Source organism: Anguilla anguilla, chromosome 18, assembly GCF_013347855.1.
Source record: "Anguilla anguilla isolate fAngAng1 chromosome 18, fAngAng1.pri, whole genome shotgun sequence".
In the NCBI taxonomy this organism is placed as follows: Eukaryota; Metazoa; Chordata; class Actinopteri; order Anguilliformes; family Anguillidae; genus Anguilla; species Anguilla anguilla.
In genome coordinates, this window is record NC_049218.1 from 5038449 (window position 1) to 5064475 (window position 26027).

The 26027-nt window shown below is 36.6% G+C and overlaps 1 protein-coding gene across 1 annotated transcript; it reads right to left on the reverse strand.

Annotated features, from left to right (window-relative positions):
* Positions 1-13387: 13387 nt before the first annotated feature.
* On the reverse strand, positions 13388-24029 carry degs1 (delta(4)-desaturase, sphingolipid 1). The gene is made up of 3 exons (XM_035400551.1): positions 23706-24029; positions 16271-17013; positions 13388-15730 (listed from the first exon to the last, which is right to left on the reverse strand). Exons 1-3 carry the CDS (start codon positions 23785-23787, stop codon positions 15584-15586), a joined length of 972 nt encoding a protein of 323 aa, XP_035256442.1. The 5' UTR covers positions 23788-24029; the 3' UTR covers positions 13388-15583.
* Positions 24030-26027: the final 1998 nt, after the last annotated feature.

The window sequence follows — 26027 nt, forward strand, 5'->3', positions numbered from 1 at the left end:
ATCATGCTCACACTGCCTTGACCGTCGTTGTCTTGCTTCAGCGAGCATGGGCCACCCATATGGATGTCACACATTGATTGACTCTCGGTGGGCCTGGTGAACCCCAGTGAATATAAATAGGTATGAAGACATCCATGGTGAGGAATAGTTTTTGGTGGAAAATCAGCAAAACACATGGGACTATATTCTTCTGCCCTACGTGTGAAAATTTATCATTTTTTCATTTACAACAGGAGGAAATTGTTTATTCAACAGCACTGGTGAAATAAATGAACAGGAAAAATGTTTTCAGGCATTTATAGGGATTAATAAAATCAGCAAAATACATAAGACTATAGTCTTATGTCCAAAACATGAAAAAACTTCAAAAATTCTAAATATGTAATATTTGCATGCAGAATGAAGGGAAATCATGTTTATTCAACACCCCTGGTGAAAGAAATGAGCAGAAAAATGTTTAAAGGCATTTATAGCAATTAATTGTTTTCAGTGGAAAATCAGCAAAATACATAAGACTATAGTCTTATGTCCAAAACATGAAAAAACTTCAAAAATTCTAAATATGTAATATTTGCATGCAGAATGAAGGGAAATCATGTTTATTCAACACCCCTGGTGAAAGAAATGAACAGAAACATGTTTGGAGGCATTTATAGCAATTAATTGTTTTCAGTGGAAAATCAGCAAAATACATAAGACTATAGTCTTATGTCCAAAACATAAAAAAACTTCAAAAATTCTAAATATGTAATATCTGCATGCAGAATGAAGGGAAATCATGTTTATTCAACACCCCTGGTGAAAGCAATGAACAGAAAAATGTTTAGAGGCATTTATAGCAATCAATTGTTTTCAGTGGAAAATCAGCAAAATACATAAGACTATAGTCTTATGTCCAAAACATTAAAAAAACTTCAAAAATTCTAAATATGTAATATTTGCATGCAGAATGAAGGGAAATCGTGTTTATTCAACACCCCTGGTGAAAGAAATGAACAGAAACATGTTTTGAGGCATTTATGCAATTAATTGTTTTCAGTGGAAAATCAGCAAAATACATAAGACTATAGTCTTATGTCCAAAACATGAAAAAACTTCAAAAATTCTAAATATGTAATATTTGCATGCAGAATGAAGGGAAATCATGTTTATTCAACACCCCTGGTGAAAGAAATGAACAGAAACATGTTTGGAGGCATTTATAGCAATTAATTGTTTTCAGTGGAAAATCAGCAAAATACATAAGACTATAGTCTTATGTCCAAAACATGAATAAACTTCAAAAATTCTAAATATGTAATATTTGCATGCAGAATGAAGGGAAATCATGTTTATTCAACACCCCTGGTGAAAGCAATGAGCAGAAACATGTTTGGAGGCATTTATAGCAATTAATTGTTTTCAGTGGAAAATCAGCAAAATACATAAGACTATAGTCTTATGTCCAAAACGTGGAAAAACTCCAAAAGTTCTAAATATGTAATATTTGCATGCAGAATGAAGGGAAATCATGTTTATTCAACACCCCTGGTGAAAGAAATGAACAGAAACATGTTTGGAGGCATTTATAGCAATTAATTGTTTTCAGTGGAAAATCAGCAAAATACATAAGACTATAGTCTTATGTCCAAAACATGAAAAAACTTCAAAAATTCTAAATATGTAATATTTGCATTCAGAATGAAGGGAAATCGTGTTTATTCAACACCCCTGGTGAAAGAAATGAACAGAAACATGTTTGGAGGCATTTATAGCAATTAATTGTTTTTAGTGGAAAATCAGCAAAATACATAAGACTATAGTCTTATGTCCAAAACATGAAAAAACTTCAAAAATTCTAAATATGTAATATTTGCATGCAGAATGAAGGGAAATCATGTTTATTCAACACCCCTGGTGAAAGAAATGAACAGAAACATGTTTTGAGGCATTTATGCAATTAATTGTTTTCAGTGGAAAATCAGCAAAATACATAAGACTATAGTCTTATGTCCAAAACATGAAAAAACTCCAAAAGTTCTAAATATGTAATATTTGCATGCAGAATGAAGGGAAATCATGTTTATTCAACACCCCTGGTGAAAAAAATGAACAGAAACATGTTTGGAGGCATTTATAGCAATTAATTCTTTTCAGTGGAAAATCAGCAAAATACATAAGACTATAGTCTTATGTCCAAAACATGAAAAAACTTCAAAAATTCTAAATAAGTAATATTTGCATGCAGAATGAAGGGAAATCATGTTTATTCAACACCCCTGGTGAAAGAAATGAACAGAAACATGTTTGAAGGCATTTATAGCAATTAATTGTTTTCAGTGGAAAATCAGCAAAATACATAAGACTATAGTCTTATGTCCAAAACATGAAAAAACTTCAAAAATTCTAAATATGTAATATTTGCATGCAGAATGAAGGGAAATCATGTTTATTCAACACCCCTGGTGAAAGAAATGAACAGAAACATGTTTGGAGGCATTTATGCAATTAATTGTTTTCAGTGGAAAATCAGCAAAATACATAAGACTATAGTCTTATGTCCAAAACATGAATAAACTTCAAAAATTCTAAATATGTAATATTTGCATGCAGAATGAAGGGAAATCATGTTTATTCAACACCCCTGGTGAAAGAAATGAACAGAAACATGTTTGGAGGTATTTATAGCAATCAATTGTTTTCAGTGGAAAATCAGCAAAATACATAAGACTATAGTATTATGTCCAAAACATGAATAAACTTCAAAAATTCTAAATATGTAATATTTGCATGCAGAATGAAGGGAAATCATGTTTATTCAACACCCCTGGTGAAAGAAATGAGCAGAAACATGTTTGGAGGCATTTATAGCAATTAATTGTTTTCAGTGGAAAATCAGCAAAATACATAAGACTATAGTCTTATGTCCAAAACATGAAAAAAACTTCAAAAATTCTAAATATGTAATATTTGCATTCAGAATGAAGGGAAATCATGTTTATTCAACACCCCTGGTGAAAGAAATGAGCAGAAAAATGTTTGGAGGCATTTATGCAATTAATTGTTTTCAGTGGAAAATCAGCAAAATACATAAGACTATAGTCTTATGTCCAAAACATGAATAAACTTCAAAAATTCTAAATATGTAATATCTGCATGCAGAATGAAGGGAAATCATGTTTATTCAACACCCCTGGTGAAAGAAATGAACAGAAACATGTTTGGAGGCATTTATAGCAATCAATTGTTTTCAGTGGAAAATCAGCAAAATACATAAGACTATAGTCTTATGCCCAAAACATGAAAAAACTTCAAAAATTCTAAATATGTAATATTTGCATGCAGAATGAAGGGAAATCATGTTTATTCAACACCCCTGGTGAAAGAAATGAGCAGAAAAATGTTTAAAGGCATTTATAGCAATTAATTGTTTTCAGTGGAAAATCAGCAAAATACATAAGACTATATAGTCTTATGTCCAAAACATAAAAAAAACTTCAAAAATTCTAAATATGTAATATCTGCATGCAGAATGAAGGGAAATCATGTTTATTCAAGACCCCTGGTGAAAGCAATGAACAGAAAAATGTTTAGAGGCATTTATAGCAATCAATTGTTTTCAGTGGAAAATCAGCAAAATACATAAGACTATAGTCTTATGTCCAAAACATAAAAAAAACTTCAAAAATTCTAAATATGTAATATTTGCATGCAGAATGAAGGGAAATCGTGTTTATTCAACACCCCTGGTGAAAGAAATGAACAGAAACATGTTTGGAGGCATTTATAGCAATCAATTGTTTTCAGTGGAAAATCAGCAAAATACATAAGACTATAGTCTTATGTCCAAAACATTAAAAAAACTTCAAAAATTCTAAATATGTAATATTTGCATGCAGAATGAAGGGAAATCGTGTTTATTCAACACCCCTGGTGAAAGAAATGAACAGAAACATGTTTGGAGGCATTTATAGCAATTAATTGTTTTCAGTGGAAAATCAGCAAAATACATAAGACTATAGTCTTATGTCCAAAACATGAAAAAACTTCAAAAATTCTAAATATGTAATATTTGCATGCAGAATGAGGGGAAATCATGTTTATTCAACACCCCTGGTGAAAGAAATGAACAGAAACATGTTTGGAGGCATTTATAGCAATCAATTGTTTTCAGTGGAAAATCAGCAAAATACATAAGACTATAGTCTTATGTCCAAAACATGAAAAAACTTCAAAAATTCTAAATATGTAATATTTGCATGCAGAATGAAGGGAAATCGTGTTTATTCAACACCCCTGGTGAAAGCAATGAGCAGAAACATGTTTGGAGGCATTTATAGCAATTAATTGTTTTCAGTGGAAAATCAGCAAAATACATAAGACTATAGTCTTATTTCCAAAACATGAAAAAACTTCAAAAATTCTAAATATGTAATATTTGCATGCAGAATGAAGGGAAATCATGTTTATTCAACACCCCTGGTGAAAGAAATGAACAGAAACATGTTTTGAGGCATTTATAGCAATTAATTGTTTTCAGTGGAAAATCAGCAAAATACATAAGACTATAGTCTTATGTCCAAAACATGAAAAAACTTCAAAAATTCTAAATATGTAATATTTGCATTCAGAATGAAGGGAAATCGTGTTTATTCAACACCCCTGGTGAAAGAAATGAACAGAAACATGTTTTGAGGCATTTATGCAATTAATTGTTTTCAGTGGAAAATCAGCAAAATACATAAGACTATAGTCTTATGTCCAAAACATGAATAAACTTCAAAAATTCTAAATATGTAATATTTGCATGCAGAATGAAGGGAAATCGTGTTTATTCAACACCCCTGGTGAAAGCAATGAGCAGAAACATGTTTGGAGGCATTTATAGCAATTAATTGTTTTCAGTGGAAAATCAGCAAAATACATAAGACTATAGTCTTATGTCCAAAACATGAAAAAACTTCAAAAATTCTAAATATGTAATATTTGCATGCAGAATGAAGGGAAATCATGTTTATTCAACACCCCTGGTGAAAGAAATGAACAGAAAAATGTTTGGAGGCATTTATGCAATTAATTGTTTTCAGTGGAAAATCAGCAAAATACATAAGACTATAGTCTTATGTCCAAAACATGAATAAACTTCAAAAATTCTAAATATGTAATATTTGCATGCAGAATGAAGGGAAATCATGTTTATTCAACACCCCTGGTGAAAGAAATGAACAGAAACATGTTTGGAGGCATTTATAGCAATTAATTGTTTTCAGTGGAAAATCAGCAAAATACATAAGACTATAGTCTTATGTCCAAAACGTGGAAAAACTCCAAAAGTTCTAAATATGTAATATTTGCATGCAGAATGAAGGGAAATCATGTTTATTCAACACCCCTGGTGAAAAAAATGAACAGAAACATGTTTGGAGGCATTTATAGCAATTAATTGTTTTCAGTGGAAAATCAGCAAAATACATAAGACTATAGTCTTATGTCCAAAACATAAAAAAACTTCAAAAATTCTAAATATGTAATATTTGCATGCAGAATGAAGGGAAATCATGTTTATTCAACACCCCTGGTGAAAGAAATGAACAGAAACATGTTTTGAGGCATTTATGCAATTAATTGTTTTCAGTGGAAAATCAGCAAAATACATAAGACTATAGTCTTATGTCCAAAACATGAATAAACTTCAAAAATTCTAAATATGTAATATTTGCATGCAGAATGAAGGGAAATCGTGTTTATTCAACACCCCTGGTGAAAGCAATGAGCAGAAACATGTTTGGAGGCATTTATAGCAATTAATTGTTTTCAGTGGAAAATCAGCAAAATACATAAGACTATAGTCTTATGTCCAAAACATGAAAAAACTTCAAAATTCTAAATATGTAATATTTGCATGCAGAATGAAGGGAAATCATGTTTATTCAACACCCCTGGTGAAAGAAATGAACAGAAAAATGTTTGGAGGCATTTATGCAATTAATTGTTTTCAGTGGAAAATCAGCAAAATACATAAGACTATAGTCTTATGTCCAAAACATGAAAAAACTTCAAAAATTCTAAATATGTAATATTTGCATGCAGAATGAAGGGAAATCATGTTTATTCAACACCCCTGGTGAAAGAAATGAACAGAAACATGTTTGGAGGCATTTATAGCAATTAATTGTTTTCAGTGGAAAATCAGCAAAATACATAAGACTATAGTCTTATGTCCAAAACGTGGAAAAACTCCAAAAGTTCTAAATATGTAATATTTGCATGCAGAATGAAGGGAAATCATGTTTATTCAACACCCCTGGTGAAAAAAATGAACAGAAACATGTTTGGAGGCATTTATAGCAATTAATTGTTTTCAGTGGAAAATCAGCAAAATACATAAGACTATAGTCTTATGTCCAAAACATAAAAAAACTTCAAAAATTCTAAATATGTAATATTTGCATGCAGAATGAAGGGAAATCATGTTTATTCAACACCCCTGGTGAAAGAAATGAACAGAAACATGTTTGGAGGCATTTATAGCAATTAATTGTTTTCAGTGGAAAATCAGCAAAATACATAAGACTATAGTCTTATGTCCAAAACATGAAAAAACTTCAAAAATTCTAAATATGTAATATTTGCATTCAGAATGAAGGGAAATCGTGTTTATTCAACACCCCTGGTGAAAGAAATGAACAGAAACATGTTTGGAGGCATTTATAGCAATTAATTGTTTTCAGTGGAAAATCAGCAAAATACATAAGACTATAGTCTTATGTCCAAAACATGAATAAACTTCAAAAATTCTAAATATGTAATATCTGCATGCAGAATGAAGGGAAATCATGTTTATTCAACACCCCTGGTGAAAGAAATGAGCAGAAAAATGTTTAAAGGCATTTATAGCAATTAATTGTTTTCAGTGGAAAATCAGCAAAATACATAAGACTATATAGTCTTATGTCCAAAACATAAAAAAACTTCAAAAATTCTAAATATGTAATATCTGCATGCAGAATGAAGGGAAATCATGTTTATTCAAGACCCCTGGTGAAAGCAATGAACAGAAAAATGTTTAGAGGCATTTATAGCAATCAATTGTTTTCAGTGGAAAATCAGCAAAATACATAAGACTATAGTCTTATGTCCAAAACATAAAAAAACTTCAAAAATTCTAAATATGTAATATCTGCATGCAGAATGAAGGGAAATCGTGTTTATTCAACACCCCTGGTGAAAGAAATGAACAGAAACATGTTTGGAGGCATTTATAGCAATCAATTGTTTTCAGTGGAAAATCAGCAAAATACATAAGACTATAGTCTTATGTCCAAAACATAAAAAAACTTCAAAAATTCTAAATATGTAATATTTGCATGCAGAATGAAGGGAAATCGTGTTTATTCAACACCCCTGGTGAAAGAAATGAACAGAAACATGTTTGGAGGCATTTATAGCAATTAATTGTTTTCAGTGGAAAATCAGCAAAAGACATAAGACTATAGTCTTATGTCCAAAACATGAAAAAACTTCAAAAATTCTAAATATGTAATATTTGCATGCAGAATGAGGGGAAATCATGTTTATTCAACACCCCTGGTGAAAGAAATGAACAGAAACATGTTTGGAGGCATTTATAGCAATCAATTGTTTTCAGTGGAAAATCAGCAAAATACATAAGACTATAGTCTTATGTCCAAAACATGAAAAAACTTCAAAAATTCTAAATATGTAATATTTGCATGCAGAATGAAGGGAAATCGTGTTTATTCAACACCCCTGGTGAAAGCAATGAGCAGAAACATGTTTGGAGGCATTTATAGCAATTAATTGTTTTCAGTGGAAAATCAGCAAAATACATAAGACTATAGTCTTATTTCCAAAACATGAAAAAACTTCAAAAATTCTAAATATGTAATATTTGCATGCAGAATGAAGGGAAATCATGTTTATTCAACACCCCTGGTGAAAGAAATGAACAGAAACATGTTTTGAGGCATTTATAGCAATTAATTGTTTTCAGTGGAAAATCAGCAAAATACATAAGACTATAGTCTTATGTCCAAAACATGAAAAAACTTCAAAAATTCTAAATATGTAATATTTGCATTCAGAATGAAGGGAAATCGTGTTTATTCAACACCCCTGGTGAAAGAAATGAACAGAAACATGTTTTGAGGCATTTATGCAATTAATTGTTTTCAGTGGAAAATCAGCAAAATACATAAGACTATAGTCTTATGTCCAAAACATGAATAAACTTCAAAAATTCTAAATATGTAATATTTGCATGCAGAATGAAGGGAAATCGTGTTTATTCAACACCCCTGGTGAAAGCAATGAGCAGAAACATGTTTGGAGGCATTTATAGCAATTAATTGTTTTCAGTGGAAAATCAGCAAAATACATAAGACTATAGTCTTATGTCCAAAACATGAAAAAACTTCAAAAATTCTAAATATGTAATATTTGCATGCAGAATGAAGGGAAATCATGTTTATTCAACACCCCTGGTGAAAGAAATGAACAGAAAAATGTTTGGAGGCATTTATGCAATTAATTGTTTTCAGTGGAAAATCAGCAAAATACATAAGACTATAGTCTTATGTCCAAAACGTGGAAAAACTCCAAAAGTTCTAAATATGTAATATTTGCATGCAGAATGAAGGGAAATCATGTTTATTCAACACCCCTGGTGAAAAAAATGAACAGAAACATGTTTGGAGGCATTTATAGCAATTAATTGTTTTCAGTGGAAAATCAGCAAAATACATAAGACTATAGTCTTATGTCCAAAACATAAAAAACTTCAAAAATTCTAAATATGTAATATTTGCATGCAGAATGAAGGGAAATCATGTTTATTCAACACCCCTGGTGAAAGAAATGAACAGAAACATGTTTTGAGGCATTTATGCAATTAATTGTTTTCAGTGGAAAATCAGCAAAATACATAAGACTATAGTCTTATGTCCAAAACATGAATAAACTTCAAAAATTCTAAATATGTAATATTTGCATGCAGAATGAAGGGAAATCGTGTTTATTCAACACCCCTGGTGAAAGCAATGAGCAGAAACATGTTTGGAGGCATTTATAGCAATTAATTGTTTTCAGTGGAAAATCAGCAAAATACATAAGACTATAGTCTTATGTCCAAAACATGAAAAAACTTCAAAAATTCTAAATATGTAATATTTGCATGCAGAATGAAGGGAAATCATGTTTATTCAACACCCCTGGTGAAAGAAATGAACAGAAAAATGTTTGGAGGCATTTATGCAATTAATTGTTTTCAGTGGAAAATCAGCAAAATACATAAGACTATAGTCTTATGTCCAAAACATGAAAAAACTTCAAAAATTCTAAATATGTAATATTTGCATGCAGAATGAAGGGAAATCATGTTTATTCAACACCCCTGGTGAAAGAAATGAACAGAAACATGTTTGGAGGCATTTATAGCAATTAATTGTTTTCAGTGGAAAATCAGCAAAATACATAAGACTATAGTCTTATGTCCAAAACGTGGAAAAACTCCAAAAGTTCTAAATATGTAATATTTGCATGCAGAATGAAGGGAAATCATGTTTATTCAACACCCCTGGTGAAAAAAATGAACAGAAACATGTTTGGAGGCATTTATAGCAATTAATTGTTTTCAGTGGAAAATCAGCAAAATACATAAGACTATAGTCTTATGTCCAAAACATAAAAAAACTTCAAAAATTCTAAATATGTAATATTTGCATGCAGAATGAAGGGAAATCATGTTTATTCAACACCCCTGGTGAAAGAAATGAACAGAAACATGTTTGGAGGCATTTATAGCAATTAATTGTTTTCAGTGGAAAATCAGCAAAATACATAAGACTATAGTCTTATGTCCAAAACATGAAAAAACTTCAAAAATTCTAAATATGTAATATTTGCATTCAGAATGAAGGGAAATCGTGTTTATTCAACACCCCTGGTGAAAGAAATGAACAGAAACATGTTTGGAGGCATTTATAGCAATTAATTGTTTTCAGTGGAAAATCAGCAAAATACATAAGACTATAGTCTTATGTCCAAAACATGAATAAACTTCAAAAATTCTAAATATGTAATATCTGCATGCAGAATGAAGGGAAATCATGTTTATTCAACACCCCTGGTGAAAGAAATGAACAGAAACATGTTTGGAGGCATTTATAGCAATCAATTGTTTTCAGTGGAAAATCAGCAAAATACATAAGACTATAGTCTTATGTCCAAAACATGAAAAAACTTCAAAAATTCTAAATATGTAATATTTGCATGCAGAATGAAGGGAAATCATGTTTATTCAACACCCCTGGTGAAAGCAATGAGCAGAAACATGTTTGGAGGCATTTATAGCAATTAATTGTTTTCAGTGGAAAATCAGCAAAATACATAAGACTATAGTCTTATGTCCAAAACATGAAAAAACTTCAAAAATTCTAAATATGTAATATTTGCATGCAGAATGAAGGGAAATCATGTTTATTCAACACCCCTGGTGAAAGAAATGAACAGAAACATGTTTGGAGGCATTTATAGCAATCAATTGTTTTCAGTGGAAAATCAGCAAAATACATAAGACTATAGTCTTATGTCCAAAACATGAAAAAACTTCAAAAATTCTAAATATGTAATATTTGCATGCAGAATGAAGGGAAATCGTGTTTATTCAACACCCCTGGTGAAAGCAATGAGCAGAAACATGTTTGGAGGCATTTATAGCAATTAATTGTTTTCAGTGGAAAATCAGCAAAATACATAAGACTATAGTCTTATTTCCAAAACATGAAAAAACTTCAAAAATTCTAAATATGTAATATTTGCATGCAGAATGAAGGGAAATCATGTTTATTCAACACCCCTGGTGAAAGAAATGAACAGAAACATGTTTGGAGGCATTTATAGCAATTAATTGTTTTCAGTGGAAAATCAGCAAAATACATAAGACTATAGTCTTATGTCCAAAACATGAATAAACTTCAAAAATTCTAAATATGTAATATCTGCATGCAGAATGAAGGGAAATCATGTTTATTCAACACCCCTGGTGAAAGAAATGAACAGAAACATGTTTGGAGGCATTTATAGCAATCAATTGTTTTCAGTGGAAAATCAGCAAAATACATAAGACTATAGTCTTATGTCCAAAACATGAAAAAACTTCAAAAATTCTAAATATGTAATATTTGCATGCAGAATGAAGGGAAATCGTGTTTATTCAACACCCCTGGTGAAAGCAATGAGCAGAAACATGTTTGGAGGCATTTATAGCAATTAATTGTTTTCAGTGGAAAATCAGCAAAATACATAAGACTATAGTCTTATGTCCAAAACATGAAAAAACTTCAAAAATTCTAAATATGTAATATTTGCATGCAGAATGAAGGGAAATCATGTTTATTCAACACCCCTGGTGAAAGAAATTAGCAGAAAAATGTTTGGAGGCATTTATGCTATTAATTGTTTTCAGTGGAAAATCAGCAAAATACATAAGACTATAGTCTTATGTCCAAAACATGAATAAACTTCAAAAATTCTAAATATGTAATATCTGCATGCAGAATGAAGGGAAATCATGTTTATTCAACACCCCTGGTGAAAGAAATGAACAGAAACATGTTTGGAGGCATTTATAGCAATCAATTGTTTTCAGTGGAAAATCAGCAAAATACATAAGACTATAGTCTTATGTCCAAAACATGAAAAAACTTCAAAAATTCTAAATATGTAATATTTGCATGCAGAATGAAGGGAAATCGTGTTTATTCAACACCCCTGGTGAAAGCAATGAGCAGAAACATGTTTGGAGGCATTTATAGCAATTAATTGTTTTCAGTGGAAAATCAGCAAAATACATAAGACTATAGTCTTATTTCCAAAACATGAAAAAACTTCAAAAATTCTAAATATGTAATATCTGCATGCAGAATGAAGGGAAATCATGTTTATTCAACACCCCTGGTGAAAGAAATGAACAGAAACGTTTGGAGGCATTTATAGCAATCAATTGTTTTCAGTGGAAAATCAGCAAAATACATAAGACTATAGTATTATGTCCAAAACATGAATAAACTTCAAAAATTCTAAATATGTAATATTTGCATGCAGAATGAAGGGAAATCGTGTTTATTCAACACCCCTGGTGAAAGAAATGAACAGAAACATGTTTTGAGGCATTTATGCAATTAATTGTTTTCAGTGGAAAATCAGCAAAATACATAAGACTATAGTCTTATGTCCAAAACATGAAAAAACTTCAAAAATTCTAAATATGTAATATTTGCATGCAGAATGAAGGGAAATCATGTTTATTCAACACCCCTGGTGAAAGAAATGAACAGAAACATGTTTGGAGGCATTTATAGCAATTAATTGTTTTCAGTGGAAAATCAGCAAAATACATAAGACTATAGTCTTATGTCCAAAACATGAAAAAACTTCAAAAATTCTAAATATGTAATATTTGCATGCAGAATGAAGGGAAATCATGTTTATTCAACACCCCTGGTGAAAGAAATGAGTGTAAACTAGTGTAAACTTTCACAACGAAACCATGTCTGCGTGTGATGCGACGAACCCTGCTTGGCGTGAATGGTGTATGTTCAGACCTGACTGCGCCTTATGCAAACTGCCTGGAAGCTGCCTTCGAGGTAACGCAGTCCCTGATGGGGGGGGGGGGGGAGGCGGGAACATAACCAATGGAAATATGCGAGGGAGTTGGGACAGGGGGAATGGTTTAAGGGTCACGTGATCCGGAGACACCGATCGGTACCTCCAGGCGATAACTGGCTGCATAATCGGCTTTCCCAAGTATTACACACACTGTACACACTGTTTGCATCGCCAGCCCTGGGAAAACCAGTCTATCCAGTCTGACAGCGTTGGAACAGGGGCACTAATGTGCTGAAATTCCCACAGTTAGCTACAGCTACCTGCAGTCATCATATAAAGCTCCATTAAAGTAGCCCTCTGCACATCCGCACTTCACCCACTCCCCAATATGGCGACGCCCAGCCCTAGTCCCTACAGTGCTCTCCCTCAGCTCAACATGCGGTCCCCAGAGCGCATCCTGCCAGCTCCCATTTGTTGTTGACTGTTGCCACAAACATTTTCCACTGCGAATGCACTGACCGTACCACCCTGAAATCAAGACAACATGCCTCAAAGTCTCAAGCCAAACCCACCGTCAGTGCAGAAGAATTGAAGATTATCACCAGAGTGAAGAAAGATGCTAATAATGGACCATTTGACATATGGTGCCGGGGTGAAATTTCAGTTGTGTGGCAGAATCCGTGGATTGTCTCCCTCCTGAAACTAATAAAATTAAAAACTCCTATACAATATACATTTGGGAGGTGGGGGGGTGAGAAAGAAAAACAACAACCAGACAAAATGTCAATTGCACAGTTTATTGAAATCAAATTAATACAGCAAAGCGAAACAGTGAGGGTGGAACTGATCTGATTGGACGAGAGGACCTCGGTGTGCATCGACTGGCCGTTGGCATGGAATCCACGAGCCCAACATGCGAGGCTTCTGAGAAAAAAGCCTCTGAAGCAGACAGTGTCCTCACTGAACTGAAGGGCTTCCTCAAGCTCCACTAATACTGATAAATGTGCGACTCAGCCCCAGGAGAGTGAGCTCCGTAAAAGCACAGGCCGATTCAGAACGAGAGCGCAAATAAGTTGTAGTTTTTTTTTTGTTGACTTGCTAATGTTAAGGACACAGATTATTGATCGGTCTACAGCATAAGTGCATGTGCTTACAACATGGCGGCAAAAAAAAAAGGACTCATTTCTGCCAGTGTAACTTTTTTGGTCTTTTGGGGTTGCACAGGATTGTACAGTCAACCTGGACACCAGTCCGTTTATCTAACGAGACCATTACAGCATAGGTATTACAAGTGATGTCATATGTAGGAACAGTTCACTCCCTTTTTTTCCAACTAACTGCAGTTTCCTGTATGACTTCGTCACCTGCGATTGGTGTCAGGTTCAGTGTTGCGCTGAATCACCAAATGAAGAAATGAATTGAAATAAATTAAAACATTCATTTCACACTGTGGGCATTATGGTGGTGAAGCAAAACCGGACAACGTGACTCACAGGAATGTGTACGACGTGCCAGGAATGCTAACGCATGGGTACACTGCGCAGAAAGCTCCATCTAGCAGTGCACACTCGCGCAACCTGACAGGACTTTGGAAGCTCCACACGTACATGAGTAAAAAGCACAAGTTTATTTCGTTGAAAGGTCATTTCTTTCTTTCAAGTTACTCAGAAAACTGAAACACATCACCATGCTGACTTGTCAGATGTTGGGCTTTGCCTTTTTTAAAAAAAAAATAGGCAAACCTACACTGGAAGCTTTGACCTACCCAGCAGAGACCATCAATTTCAACGCTTTTTAAGGAGGTGGACAAATGAGAACATCTATTTTAAAACATATTTACCACAGGAAACTCCAAAAATCCACTGTTAAAGCAACAGGGCCACCCTGTATTCGCACGTTAGTAAAAAAAATTCCTCATCCCATTGTTATGAGGAAGAGCTGAGTCTCCGGCTCCTGGTTGCACCCATTTGGTCAACCTTGATTTGGGGGTGCTGGGCAACAAAGCATTCTTACGTTACATTCAAGGAAACGTATCAAACTATTCTTTTTTCTGAAATGTTTGTATAATCTCAGTTTCAACATCTGAGATCCAGGAAAAATATATATACCCAGGAAACTAGGATATATGTCTCAAATACACAAAAACTGATAAACCAGTAACTGAAGAACAAGTGATGATATATTGAGTAATGTTTTAAACCACCTAACTCTCCACTACAAAACCGCTTCCTCTGCCAATAATAAAAGACAGCGGATGAAGGGTTCACCTAAAAAATTAAGATTTCAGTAGCATTTAATATGGCAGTTTACAATCTTAACTGCAGGCCGCCCCATTATCTGGTGAACTAATGAGGACTTATTACTTATTACTGACAATAAATATTAATCACCATGAAGCAGGTATTATGTTTAAGTAAATTCAGCATCAGATAAGCTACTCTCTGGAAAAAGTGGCTTCATGCAATAAATCTGGTGTCCTTCCTAATATTCCCAATGGAATAAAACATTTAAAATATGCTGTTATTAAAACTGCCTCATGCTAGGTCGGCCATGTTACTTGTTGAAGACAAAGCGGCCATCACAAACAAGGTCAAGGCCACTTTAAGTAAAAACTAATACCTCAGAATTCAGCAGCGTTCCAGTTCAGTCTGTAATTATATCAAGGCTGGCGAGTGAAGTATGATTCTTTTCCCCCCCGCGTACAAACCACTGGCCTGCATTTGCACTGTTGATGACCAGGAATGCTGGCATATTTTCAGGAACTGTTGAACACACTGAAAATTGTTCTTTGAAGAAAAGGGAGCGAGAGAGAAAGAAAGAAAAAAAAAAAGCACGCGCACTTCACATACACACTTTGTACATTTGTTTTTGTACATGTTTACAGTATATTAATACGCAAAAGCAGTAGAGTCCATGGTGGTTTCAGGCAGACCAGTGTGATGCTGTAGGAAATGAGAGAACTCACAACAGGAAGTGCTCACTCTTGTTTGACCTCCCCCTTCAGCTTCCTTTTAATGCGAGAGTAGGGGCTCAGCTGGTCGTCCATGATAAAGTCATATAGGACCTTGACCCAGGACGTGTACTGGGGCAGGTCATCGTAGTACTCCGCTGCAATTTTCTTCACCTGGGACAGAAAAAAATACAAACACACAGAATGATACACACAATCAGGGCAGCAAGCTCCACGTCCAAAGACACACCCAGCTTCCGCACCATACACACGTCACCCTCCAAATTCCAAAGGCCACTGTGGAATTTTTTATGTTTAGCTCACTAAACACAAATGCTCCTTAATTACAGTCCTGTTAGAAATACTTCCATGCTACCTGCCAATCTGATTAGGTACCTGACCCACCAGTCACATCTGTATTCATTTATTAAAACTCCAATTAGATGCCTGCTTCTAAAAATAGCATAGTCAAAAAATATAAAATAGCAAGTCAAACAACTACTAATACAGTAATGGTATTCGTATCGCTAAAATCCCCCTCTGATCCCAAAGCAACTTCTTCATTACAGACAGCAAAAAAATTACCCCAACTAGACATCCCAGTGCCGAGTAAATGATTTTAATTTTAAAAACCCCCCAGCTCCAAAATGACGTTAATCCACCAACACAGCGGCGCTCCAGAGGCCCCCCCCCCCCCCCCAGGGTATGTCCTACCTGAGGAAGCCGTCTCCCCGGGATGCTGGGGAAGTCATGGTGCTCGTTGTGGTAGCCCACGTTGAAGGTGAGCAGGTTGAGGGAGCCGTAGTAGGAGTAGGTCTCGTGGCCCTTCAGGAACATGTAGTGCTCGGCGATGAAGTGGCCGGAGATCGGGTGCAGGCCCATGCCCAGCAAGGAGCCCGCCAGCATGTAGACCACGGGCTTGGCGCCACACAGCCAGTAGAGGGCGACGTTGAAGGACAGCTGCACGGCCACGTTGATGAGCTCCAGCTGGCTGATGGGCTTGGGGTTGATGCACAGGGGCCGGATGGCGTAGAAGAGGGGCTGCAGCACGATCCAGACGAACTTGCGGACGCGCGTGCAGAAGAACCAGCCCTCGAACTCGGTGGGGATGTCCACGTCCACCCCGTCGCCGCCCAGGTAGCGGTGGTGGTCCAGGTGGTAGCGCTTGAAGGAGGCCGAGTATGGCAGGCCGATGGGCAGGTTGGCGAAGATGGCGAACCAGCGGTTCCGCATGGCCTTGTGGTTGCCGAAGGCCGCGTTGTGGGATATCTCGTGGATGGCCAGGGTCATGGAGTGGTTGACGCAACTGCCAAAGGTGTACGTCCAGAACAGGACCCACTTCCAGTCCAAGTCTTTCACCAGGTAGAACGCCAGGAACTGGACAGCCACCATCATGCAGACGATCCACTTCAGCCTGGGGTCCGGGCCCATCAGGGATTTGATCTCTGGGTATTTCGCTAGTGCAAAGAACACAAAACATCACCAAAATATTCTTTAACATTTTGAATGGGCTCTGCTAGTTTTATGCGAATAGAATAGTAGCAACTGCATAAAACCAGTAACTGAAATAGATATTTTTGAATCTCAATACCGTGGTCACACAAGTTCTTCAGACACCTACCTACATAATTGTTCTTTTGTTTTGGTTTGTCAAGCTAGATAGCCATCACCGTTACATTCTAAAGCCAGCCGCAGTAATTTTGTAATTTAGTTAGTTAGCCAACTAGCTAGTTACTCTGAAGCTCGCTATAAATTCAGGTAACATTAAAATGACTTTCCATGCAACCTAGCTACTCTCAACCTGGCCAGTGCTGCAGTTATAGAGTTAGGCCTATATTAATGCACTGATTAGCTGTGTATGAAGTATTTCAATATTGTAGAAGCCACAGCAAAAACAACCCTCAGTTTGTTCACGTGCATCTTCATTTAAAAGAAGTAGTGGTAAATTAATAGAATATTCATCTAAAATCATTCACCATATGCCTGCTTGTATATAGCTATTGAATGTTATGCGCAACGACAGGCAATGAGTACTGTGTGTGTGTGAACGAAGGAGAGAGAGAGAGTGTGTGGGGCGTTATTAAATACACTTAATAAAGCCGACTGATAAATATTTACATAAATAATTACCCGAGTTGTTATTGGATTTTTTTTTTTTTTTTTTTTAAACTGCTAAAATAATATTTGTTTTGCTTTTTGGAAGGAGGAAATCAAAAATTTTTTATGGGCTAGTAAACAGTCCACCTTCCTTTTATATGTTCTTCTTTAATTAGTCAGACAAAAAGCAGAGAGAATACAAAAGGGATCATAGCTCAGATGGAGCCATTGGGGGGGGGGGGGGGGCGGGAGACTCGCACACTGTTCAATCGACTGCCCTACGGACCACGCAAGAAGTCTCGCCCAGGAAAAAAAAAATTATTTAACCAGGAACGTGCTTTTATCATGAGTCGCAGTCTTTAAAACTAAATAAAAAGAAAACTTACACACTTTACATATGATACGGCAATTCCCTAAACCTTCTGAAAATTAAAGATAACCTAAACAACTGAATCTATGCACTTCCTTGGGGTTACCTTATCATAACAGCTTGAGTTGAGACGATAAGGAATAATGTAATACACTTTCCTGTTACTGATTCAAGCAGTGAACACTGGGAAATGATGTTTGGGTTGTGATAAAGGCCTAAATTATAGCTCCTGCAGTCCTCTGTTATAGGCAAGCAGGGCGATTTGATTCAGTACAGAAGTTGGCTTACTTCCAACTGATTTACAACTTATCCCGAAAAAAGGACAGTTCACTGTTTAGGTTTTTTATTTTTTGTTTGATAGTATTTAGTTTTTATTGGCCCAAACAGTGTCCAGTGATATTTTAGATACTTAGGTTTCTGGCAATCTGCCAGCGTTACAATGGCAGGGGTGGGGGGAATTTGTCGGTTCACTGTCTAAATACACAAAAATGCACTTAAAGTGACTCCAAAGCTGCTCGTCGTGACTCCAGAGGGTGTATGCGTGCGTGTGCAGCTCACCCGAGCAAAACTGCATCTAATCTTATAATATAACTTTCAGTCAGAAACTATTTCCTATGGGCACCCACAACCTGAGACTTGTATGCTCAGGGGAAGGTAAAGTACCTGCAAAACACAAGAACTAATGGCTACGTTTAGAATTCTGAATAAAGACTATGTAATTAATCTTTTCATATGCAAAGCCTCTGGAAACATAATACCGCAGCTGGAGTTACCTGGACCCTTCACCTCTTCAATCCCCCCCCCCAACCCCCCACCCCCCCCGACCCCCCACCACCCACAATCCCCCTCCCCCCCACCACCCACAATCCCCCACCCCCCCGCCACACACACCTGAGGTCACTCAGCACTAGACTGCATGCAACACTGCCTCTTTGCGACACCAAAGCGTTTCTTTTTTTTTTTTTTTATGAGGGAGATGCACTCTAAATGACACCACAGAAGGGGGGGGGGGGGGGCAGGATTTGAATACAAACAAAGCCTGAGGACACGAGAGAAAGAAGAGCAAACAAGAGCTGCCCCACACATAGTGAGCGGAAATCAACTGACTTATTCAAAGCCTCTCGAATTAACCTTTTTTGTCATATGAAAGAAATCAATGGTGATGGGAACCATCTCTAGAATCTCTTAGCACTCGCAAAGAGATAGGAGAGCAATACACAACGACACAAAACTACTTGTCCCTCATTTTCTGCAGCTACATCATTAGTCCATTCAGGCTGCTGCGGAGGTCAGTGACTTGTCACTCTCTCAACATTAGGGTACAGAATAGCTGTGTAGACAGTGAGTTTGCCTTGCACAATATTCACAGTCGCCTGTGGAAAAGCAACAGTAAATCTTAAACCATAAAGACATATAAATGAGCCAAACTGATTATGCAACTTCATTTTATGCACATTTCTGATAGGTGCTTGTTTATTAATAATTGTCAAATACTATATTCTTATTTCAATCTTAAATTTTATTCCCTGAAATAAAGATTTTTTTTTTTCGTTGGCTAGCATAACAAATTTCCACACAAATTGTCCTTTGATTAGTAATTCTTGGGAAGGGAAATTCTAGAGGCTCAAGTTCATTTTAGCCAAGCTGGCAGGAGTTAAAGCATGTTTTATGTAACTATTCATAAACCAGACCTTTACGACAACAGTTTGGCCAAGAGCCCAGTGTAGCATTCTAGGATAGTGGCAGACTGAAGTTTTTGTTTGCAATTTGCATGCCATGAAATGTAAATGTCATAAGAAATAAATGGTTTCGTTTTAGGTAGGCCTAACCAGTGGCGTGCATACTTCACGATTACCTCACGAGAATACACAGCATTCAACTACATCATGCTGCTCAAGCTTAGCCACGTCTGCTGTTCTGCGTCACATCTAGCCTAATCCATCCAAGAGAACGCAACAAGCTAGGCTAGCTGCACTCTTTCCAAGCTTTCTTTCCAGGCAAATTATAGAAATAGCAGCCATTTTGCCCAGCCCGGACTGTAGTTCACAGTAGCACAGTAATACATAAAGCAAAGGCCTTCAGTGCTCCGTTAATCTAGAGAAATGCACTCACTGACTCCTCACTAAACAGCATCGCGGAAAACACGCCTGCAACTCAGGGAATCTTTGCCCACCACATTCAGAATGGGCACCGGAACGAGACAAAGGAGAGATGCCAACCTGTTGGAAATGGGGTAGCCCAAGTGGTACAGAAACACAGCCTGGTCCTCGTACGGCTGTACCATGGCATGCGTTTGAAGTACAGCTGTAATCTGGCACACATAGCAGTCCTATTTTATACAACTATAATAGCCATGTCCTTTGTGCTGAACCAGAGCAACAACTTTAAAGATTTTATCCTTGGTAATCTCTTACATGACACGAGCTCAGCAGCTGCCACATATACTGTAGGTGAAACAAGAAATAATTATCAATTAGTATGTCAACACCATTAATTTTTTTTTTTAACATAAAAATCAATAAAAAAAAATTTTTTAAGTTTAAATTTATGTTTAATCTAGTGAGAAGAATAGTACTGTATATTACTAAGGGACAATCAATTATCTGTGCAACAGCTACATTAACTCTCATTACAGATATAGGTTACATTAACATGTCTTTATTGTTGTGAAATAAAGAATTTGTCAATTTTCTGCATCACAACCTAGACTGAAAGTGAGCTGTTTGGGGTCTCAAAAACTTAGCTAGGCTGGTTAAGGTACACAAAATGGAGAGAGACTGCACTTATTTTAATACAGAAGTGTTTTATTTGCAGAAAAATGGTCTATATGCTAATATGTAATGTTCACTAATGTTTAGGTATGCTAAAGATTCATGCTAAAAATGAGCACAATACAAAAAACAGAACTGCATTAAAAGGATTCATGGACAGGTCTCCCTCTCACAATGAAGGTTTGGCTACCTGCTAACTACTGACTCAAATAAGCCTCCAGAGAATATGACTAAGAGAAAATCGACATTTTCTATTTTTCTTTCACTATTTGGGATGGGGACACCATTACAACCCTTAGGCAGGCCATTCAGTTGAGCGTAAAAGAAAAAAGAGCTACAAGGCATTAGCCTTCTTCCTGGGATGACAAGTCTCAACAGGACGGCAAAAAAGAGGGAGAGAATTTTATGTCGTTATGTCACATTATGTCATGAGAAAATCCTGGAATACGCACTGTTCCAAACTTATAGTGACCCCTGGCATCACGACACATTCAACGTATCATCAGATTGCACTGATAAACAGGCACTGCTGGCAAATAGCGGCGGCCCCCAGCAAACCTCAGTGCGCACCATAAGGTGCGTGCTCGTGTGCTGTTAAATTATTCAGCCAGAGTAAGTTTCTGTTGTCGCACCGTGCATTCATACCACCAAGCCGTGTCCAAATACAAAAGACAGCACCTCCCGGCAGGCAATTACCTTAAGTGTCTGTCATGTTCACCTATAAAAGGACAGATGCTTAAAAAAAAAAAAACCCATTCCCAACACCACCATCATATTTAAACCAATGGGAAGATCCATATCAACTAGCAGGACCCTTCTATTAAGCCTCCAGAAACAGGAGACTGCACTGCGTGTTGGCCTGGGGCCAGCAATTAATGCATTCACCAGGTCAGGAAACCAATGGTTACAGCCAAAACCATGCTGGACTTCTGCTTATGAATTTATGTCTGACAGGAGAATTAAACAATACACGCATATATGGAAACAATATATAAATGTTGAACAATATGCCAGCAACAGTAAAACGGCTGACTTCAATAAAACTGATCACTGTGTCAGGAAATGCACAAATCTGAATATTCTCAGGTGTACTATAAATGCAAGTGGAAACACTACACAACTCAGATGTGCTGATACGGAGCTGGTGAAAACGTCTAATTTCCAAAAGGGTCACTTCCACTTTGGTTGACTGCTAGGGGCGAGCTGGTGGAAATTGCAAATGTCTATCTTGTCACGCTGAAATTCAAAGCACCTCTGTAAGTCGCTATGGATAAGGGCGTTTGCCAAACTATGGGAATGTAAATAATAGAGCTCAAAGAAGTTTTGTCAGACGCTCAGACAGGCCATTGTCCCCAACGCCAATGCCTCGCGGGAAGGCTCCAGTGACTAATATGAAGGACGTATAATTTCTAACGTCATTATTGCTAACGGTAACTGATTGGTAAATACGTGTAGTCATAAAAATATAGCTTGCTACGTACGTCGTTTTTGTAATCCTACAAAGTAGTGCTCCTTCCAGTAAAGTAATGAAGGAAACATGTAAATAGCTAAACTCTACAGTATTTGAGGTCTATTAAGGCGTGACTTATTAGGTAAAGCCACAAATGTGTGCGAGGCTCTGCACAGCTAGAAACAAGCAGAAACGTTGCCTAATACAGGAGCCTACCCTGGACATAAGTAAAGCATTACCCAACATAGTTAGAACACAAAATAGCTTTCAAATTTCTTACGTGCTTCTTATGGTTCAAGATGTACGATTAACCATATTTATCTCACAGGTCATCTAAGCAATCTAGTTTTGATGGCCTAACGTAAATTGCAACACACGCTTATGAATTGCAACTGGCTTTAAAAATGGCAAGCCCTCGCTATGTTAAATGTCTTATAAATATTGTAGAGTTAACGCATATAAACAATCCTCGCTATAGTGGAATCATCATACAACACAAATACAATTTACAGATTAAACATTAGACCGACTTTTTATTTTATTTTACTAAAGCGCATTTAAAGGAAAGCAAACACTACTAAACCATGCAAAGTTAAAACTAAGAAAAAAAGAAAATTTATTTCAGCAAAAAAAAAATTCAGAACAATTATTTTCTCTTTTTACTGCTGAATTTTCACAATCAAAATTCCTGCGCTAGACTTTCTACAAAGTGACCGGAAACTTGGTTTCACGCCAGCACACAAGACGTTAAAACAATGTTCAAACTAGATAGGCCACTTAGCTAGCAAGCTACAGAAAGACACCATTAATAAGGGAGTGGTTGTCTTTCCTCAGACTAACGTTAGTCGTTAACTGGCTGCTGGCTAACGGTTCCCATTTAGCCATCAATATCACTGACAAATTAGCTAGCCTAGCTTGCAAACCAACTTTCTCGCTCTAAATGTGTTACTACATTATTGATTAACATACCTAAACTAAGTTAACACTCAATAGCTAGACTAGCTAGCTAACGTAAATTACATTTGGCGAACGTTAATCTTGATGTTAAAAAGCTACGCTAAGGAACGAGGGTTACACGCTAACCACTAGTCTAGCTAGCTTTAGTCTAGTGAAAGTTAACTAGACCAGCTATCTTTGCAGCCTACCATGAACAAATTGGTTCCTGTATGTCAGGTGGTGTGCTGGATGCCTACTTAGTTAGTTGGCCACCTGTTTTTACTGATTTCGCTAAACTGTTGTTAGCAAATGAATGGGGTTAGTTAGTAGTTAGACTACAATCTCTAGCCAGGAGCTACTGTTAACGAACATTCCGGCTAATGTTAGCCAACTAATCTTAGCTTGCTAGCTAAATGTGTGTTGTGTAACGGTGCAGACAAGTTAAACCAAGAGGTTAAACCTATAGCAGGCTCTCCAGTAGTCTAGCTCATGAACACGAGAAGGTCGGCGAGGTACATGGCTCACCCAAAATTTCTTTTCTCCTGTCAGCATGTGGCTGGTCCGTGTAAACCCATTCGTAATCGTCGCGAGCAACTCTGTTCCCCATATCTGCCTTTTGTCCAGAGAACAGTTACGTTAGCTAGCAAAATAGGAATAATATCCAGTCTCGCAACTTTATTCTTCCCGTCTGCGTTTATCTGTAGAAAACCCCACCCAGCTCAACTGGCTTCAGAATAGTCAGTTCAGTTCAAGCTCCTAAACTACCAGCAAGCGAAGCAACCCGGCATTTAGCCCGACTACGCTATCAGACCGAATTATTTCAACCCAGAGGCGACGCAGGCTGGCAAGCTGGTTACGTGATAAGGAAAACGTCTTGATGTAATTTTGTCCCTCCTACTTCACGTTACTGACGCTCTGAGGCAGAAAAATGTTAGTTTTAAATATTTTTTAAAAATACACAAGCTGCTCGATTTAGATGAATAGAACACAATTTAATATTGAATTATGACAATTTTGTGATTCAATATTTTTTTTAAAAACAACGTTTCGCCATATCGGTAAAGTGTGTTTCAACATTTTATTTTAATGTTGAAGGATGTTTACTGCTGTAGACTCAGCTTGTTTCACCTTCACATAGCTATCTTGCTTAAAGTGCTAAATTCGTTCGTTATGAAACAACTTTTGCATTTGCAGTCAACAAAGAAGAGTGTTCTCAAATAACGGAGTAATTTCTTCTTTAATTAACCCCAAGAGGTGTAATGTACCAATCTAATTAGTACAAAAGGGATGTGGCTTTTAAATTATTCCCGTGAGTATTGACACTAGCAGCACACCTAGTTTTCAAAAATTTGTTTCAGGTTTTATTATTCAAAGTGGATGGAAATTTAGAATTTCCGCCACAAACACTCAATGGCAATCTAACGTTAAAAAAACTGTAGGCCACTGTTTAAGAGCAACCCTGGACAATAAAACACACACACACACACACACACACACACACATATATATATATATATATAATGCACATTTGAGAGTTCAGTGGTGCAGAATCCATAGGCACTGATCTACAGAGATGTGGTAAAAAGTGATATGGTCAAATGAGTCATCTACCATATTCTCGACAAATGGGTGAGTGCATGTGTGGCATACAACAAGAGAACTGTACAGGCCTGAATGCTTGAACCCCTACAGTGAAGTGGTCCGGTGGCTCCGTTATGCTGTGGGGGGCATTTTCCTGGCATGGTTTGGGTCCACTTGCCCCTAAGTGGGAAGGGTCACTTTGAATCAATACACAGTTATTCTGAGTGATCCGCTTTATCCTATGACCGACGTGTTAGCGCTCTCCAACACCATCATCAAAACACCAAATGAGGGAATCTTTTTAAAGAATGGTGCCCCATCCCTCCAGTGGAGTTCTAGAGACTTGTAGAATCTATGCCAAGGCCCATTGAAGCTGTTCTGGTGGCTCGTGGTGGCCCAGCACCTTACTAAGAAACTTTATGTTGATGTTTCCTTTAATTTGTCACCGGTCTGTATATAGAATGCATTTACATGCACCCATTACACTCATGGCAAAAACTACAAGAAGAATTGCACCTGCAAATGTACAAATTGAATACGATAAATATGAATAACCAGCTCAGAGGTAAAGTTAGATATATGTAATACAAAATAAACAACTTTTGAAGTAAAACATTAGCAAATAAGAGTATGATTCCAGTAACTTCACGTCCTGGCTATGTATATTTACACACACACAAAAACAAACACACACAGCACACACACACACTCACACAGCGCACAGCACACGCACATGCACACCCACACACACAGACTTCATCAGTGCCTGCTGGCTCAGCAGTTGAAGGTCAGGAGATTAGAAATTGAAATCTGGGCAATTGAGTTTTATTTTCTAGTCAGCCAGCTGTGCTGAAATCTTATCAGTGTAAGAGATGTTAATGAGTTCAAGGAAACAATATTCAGCTGACTAGTGTAAGACTAGTGTCTCTGATGCCAATATGTCTGCTGGCCAAACGTTCCCTTGATCTTATCATTATTACAATACCGTTGGTGCAATGGTAGAATAGCGAATTCAATCACAGCATGACGGCCAATACACTACGGCCTAATTGACAGGTGTCAAAACCGACTACATCCTTCATAGTATGTGTATTCAACACTCCTGATCAAAGCTTGGAAAACGAATAAGCAGCAGCCACTGGAAAGGTGCGTGGTTCAGTCGGACTCTGCCGAATCCAAGGTGTCATTTGTGCGCTTTGTCACTGCCGATACTGAAAATAAACTTTGCGTATTTTCATCACGTTCGAGAGACGTCCTTTTTTCCTT

Excerpts from the sequence above, each read along its gene's own strand:
- degs1 (XM_035400551.1), bottom strand. The coding sequence starts at position 23,787 with ATGGGGAACAGAGTTGCTCGCGACGATTACGAATGGGTTTACACGGAC. Across the intron at positions 17,014-23,705 it reads CAGGAGAAAAGAAATTTTGG|CGAAATACCCAGAGATCAAA; the intron begins GTGAGCCATGTA and ends TCTTTGCACTAG. Across the intron at positions 15,731-16,270 it reads CGGGGAGACGGCTTCCTCAG|GTGAAGAAAATTGCAGCGGA; the intron begins GTAGGACATACC and ends TTTCTGTCCCAG.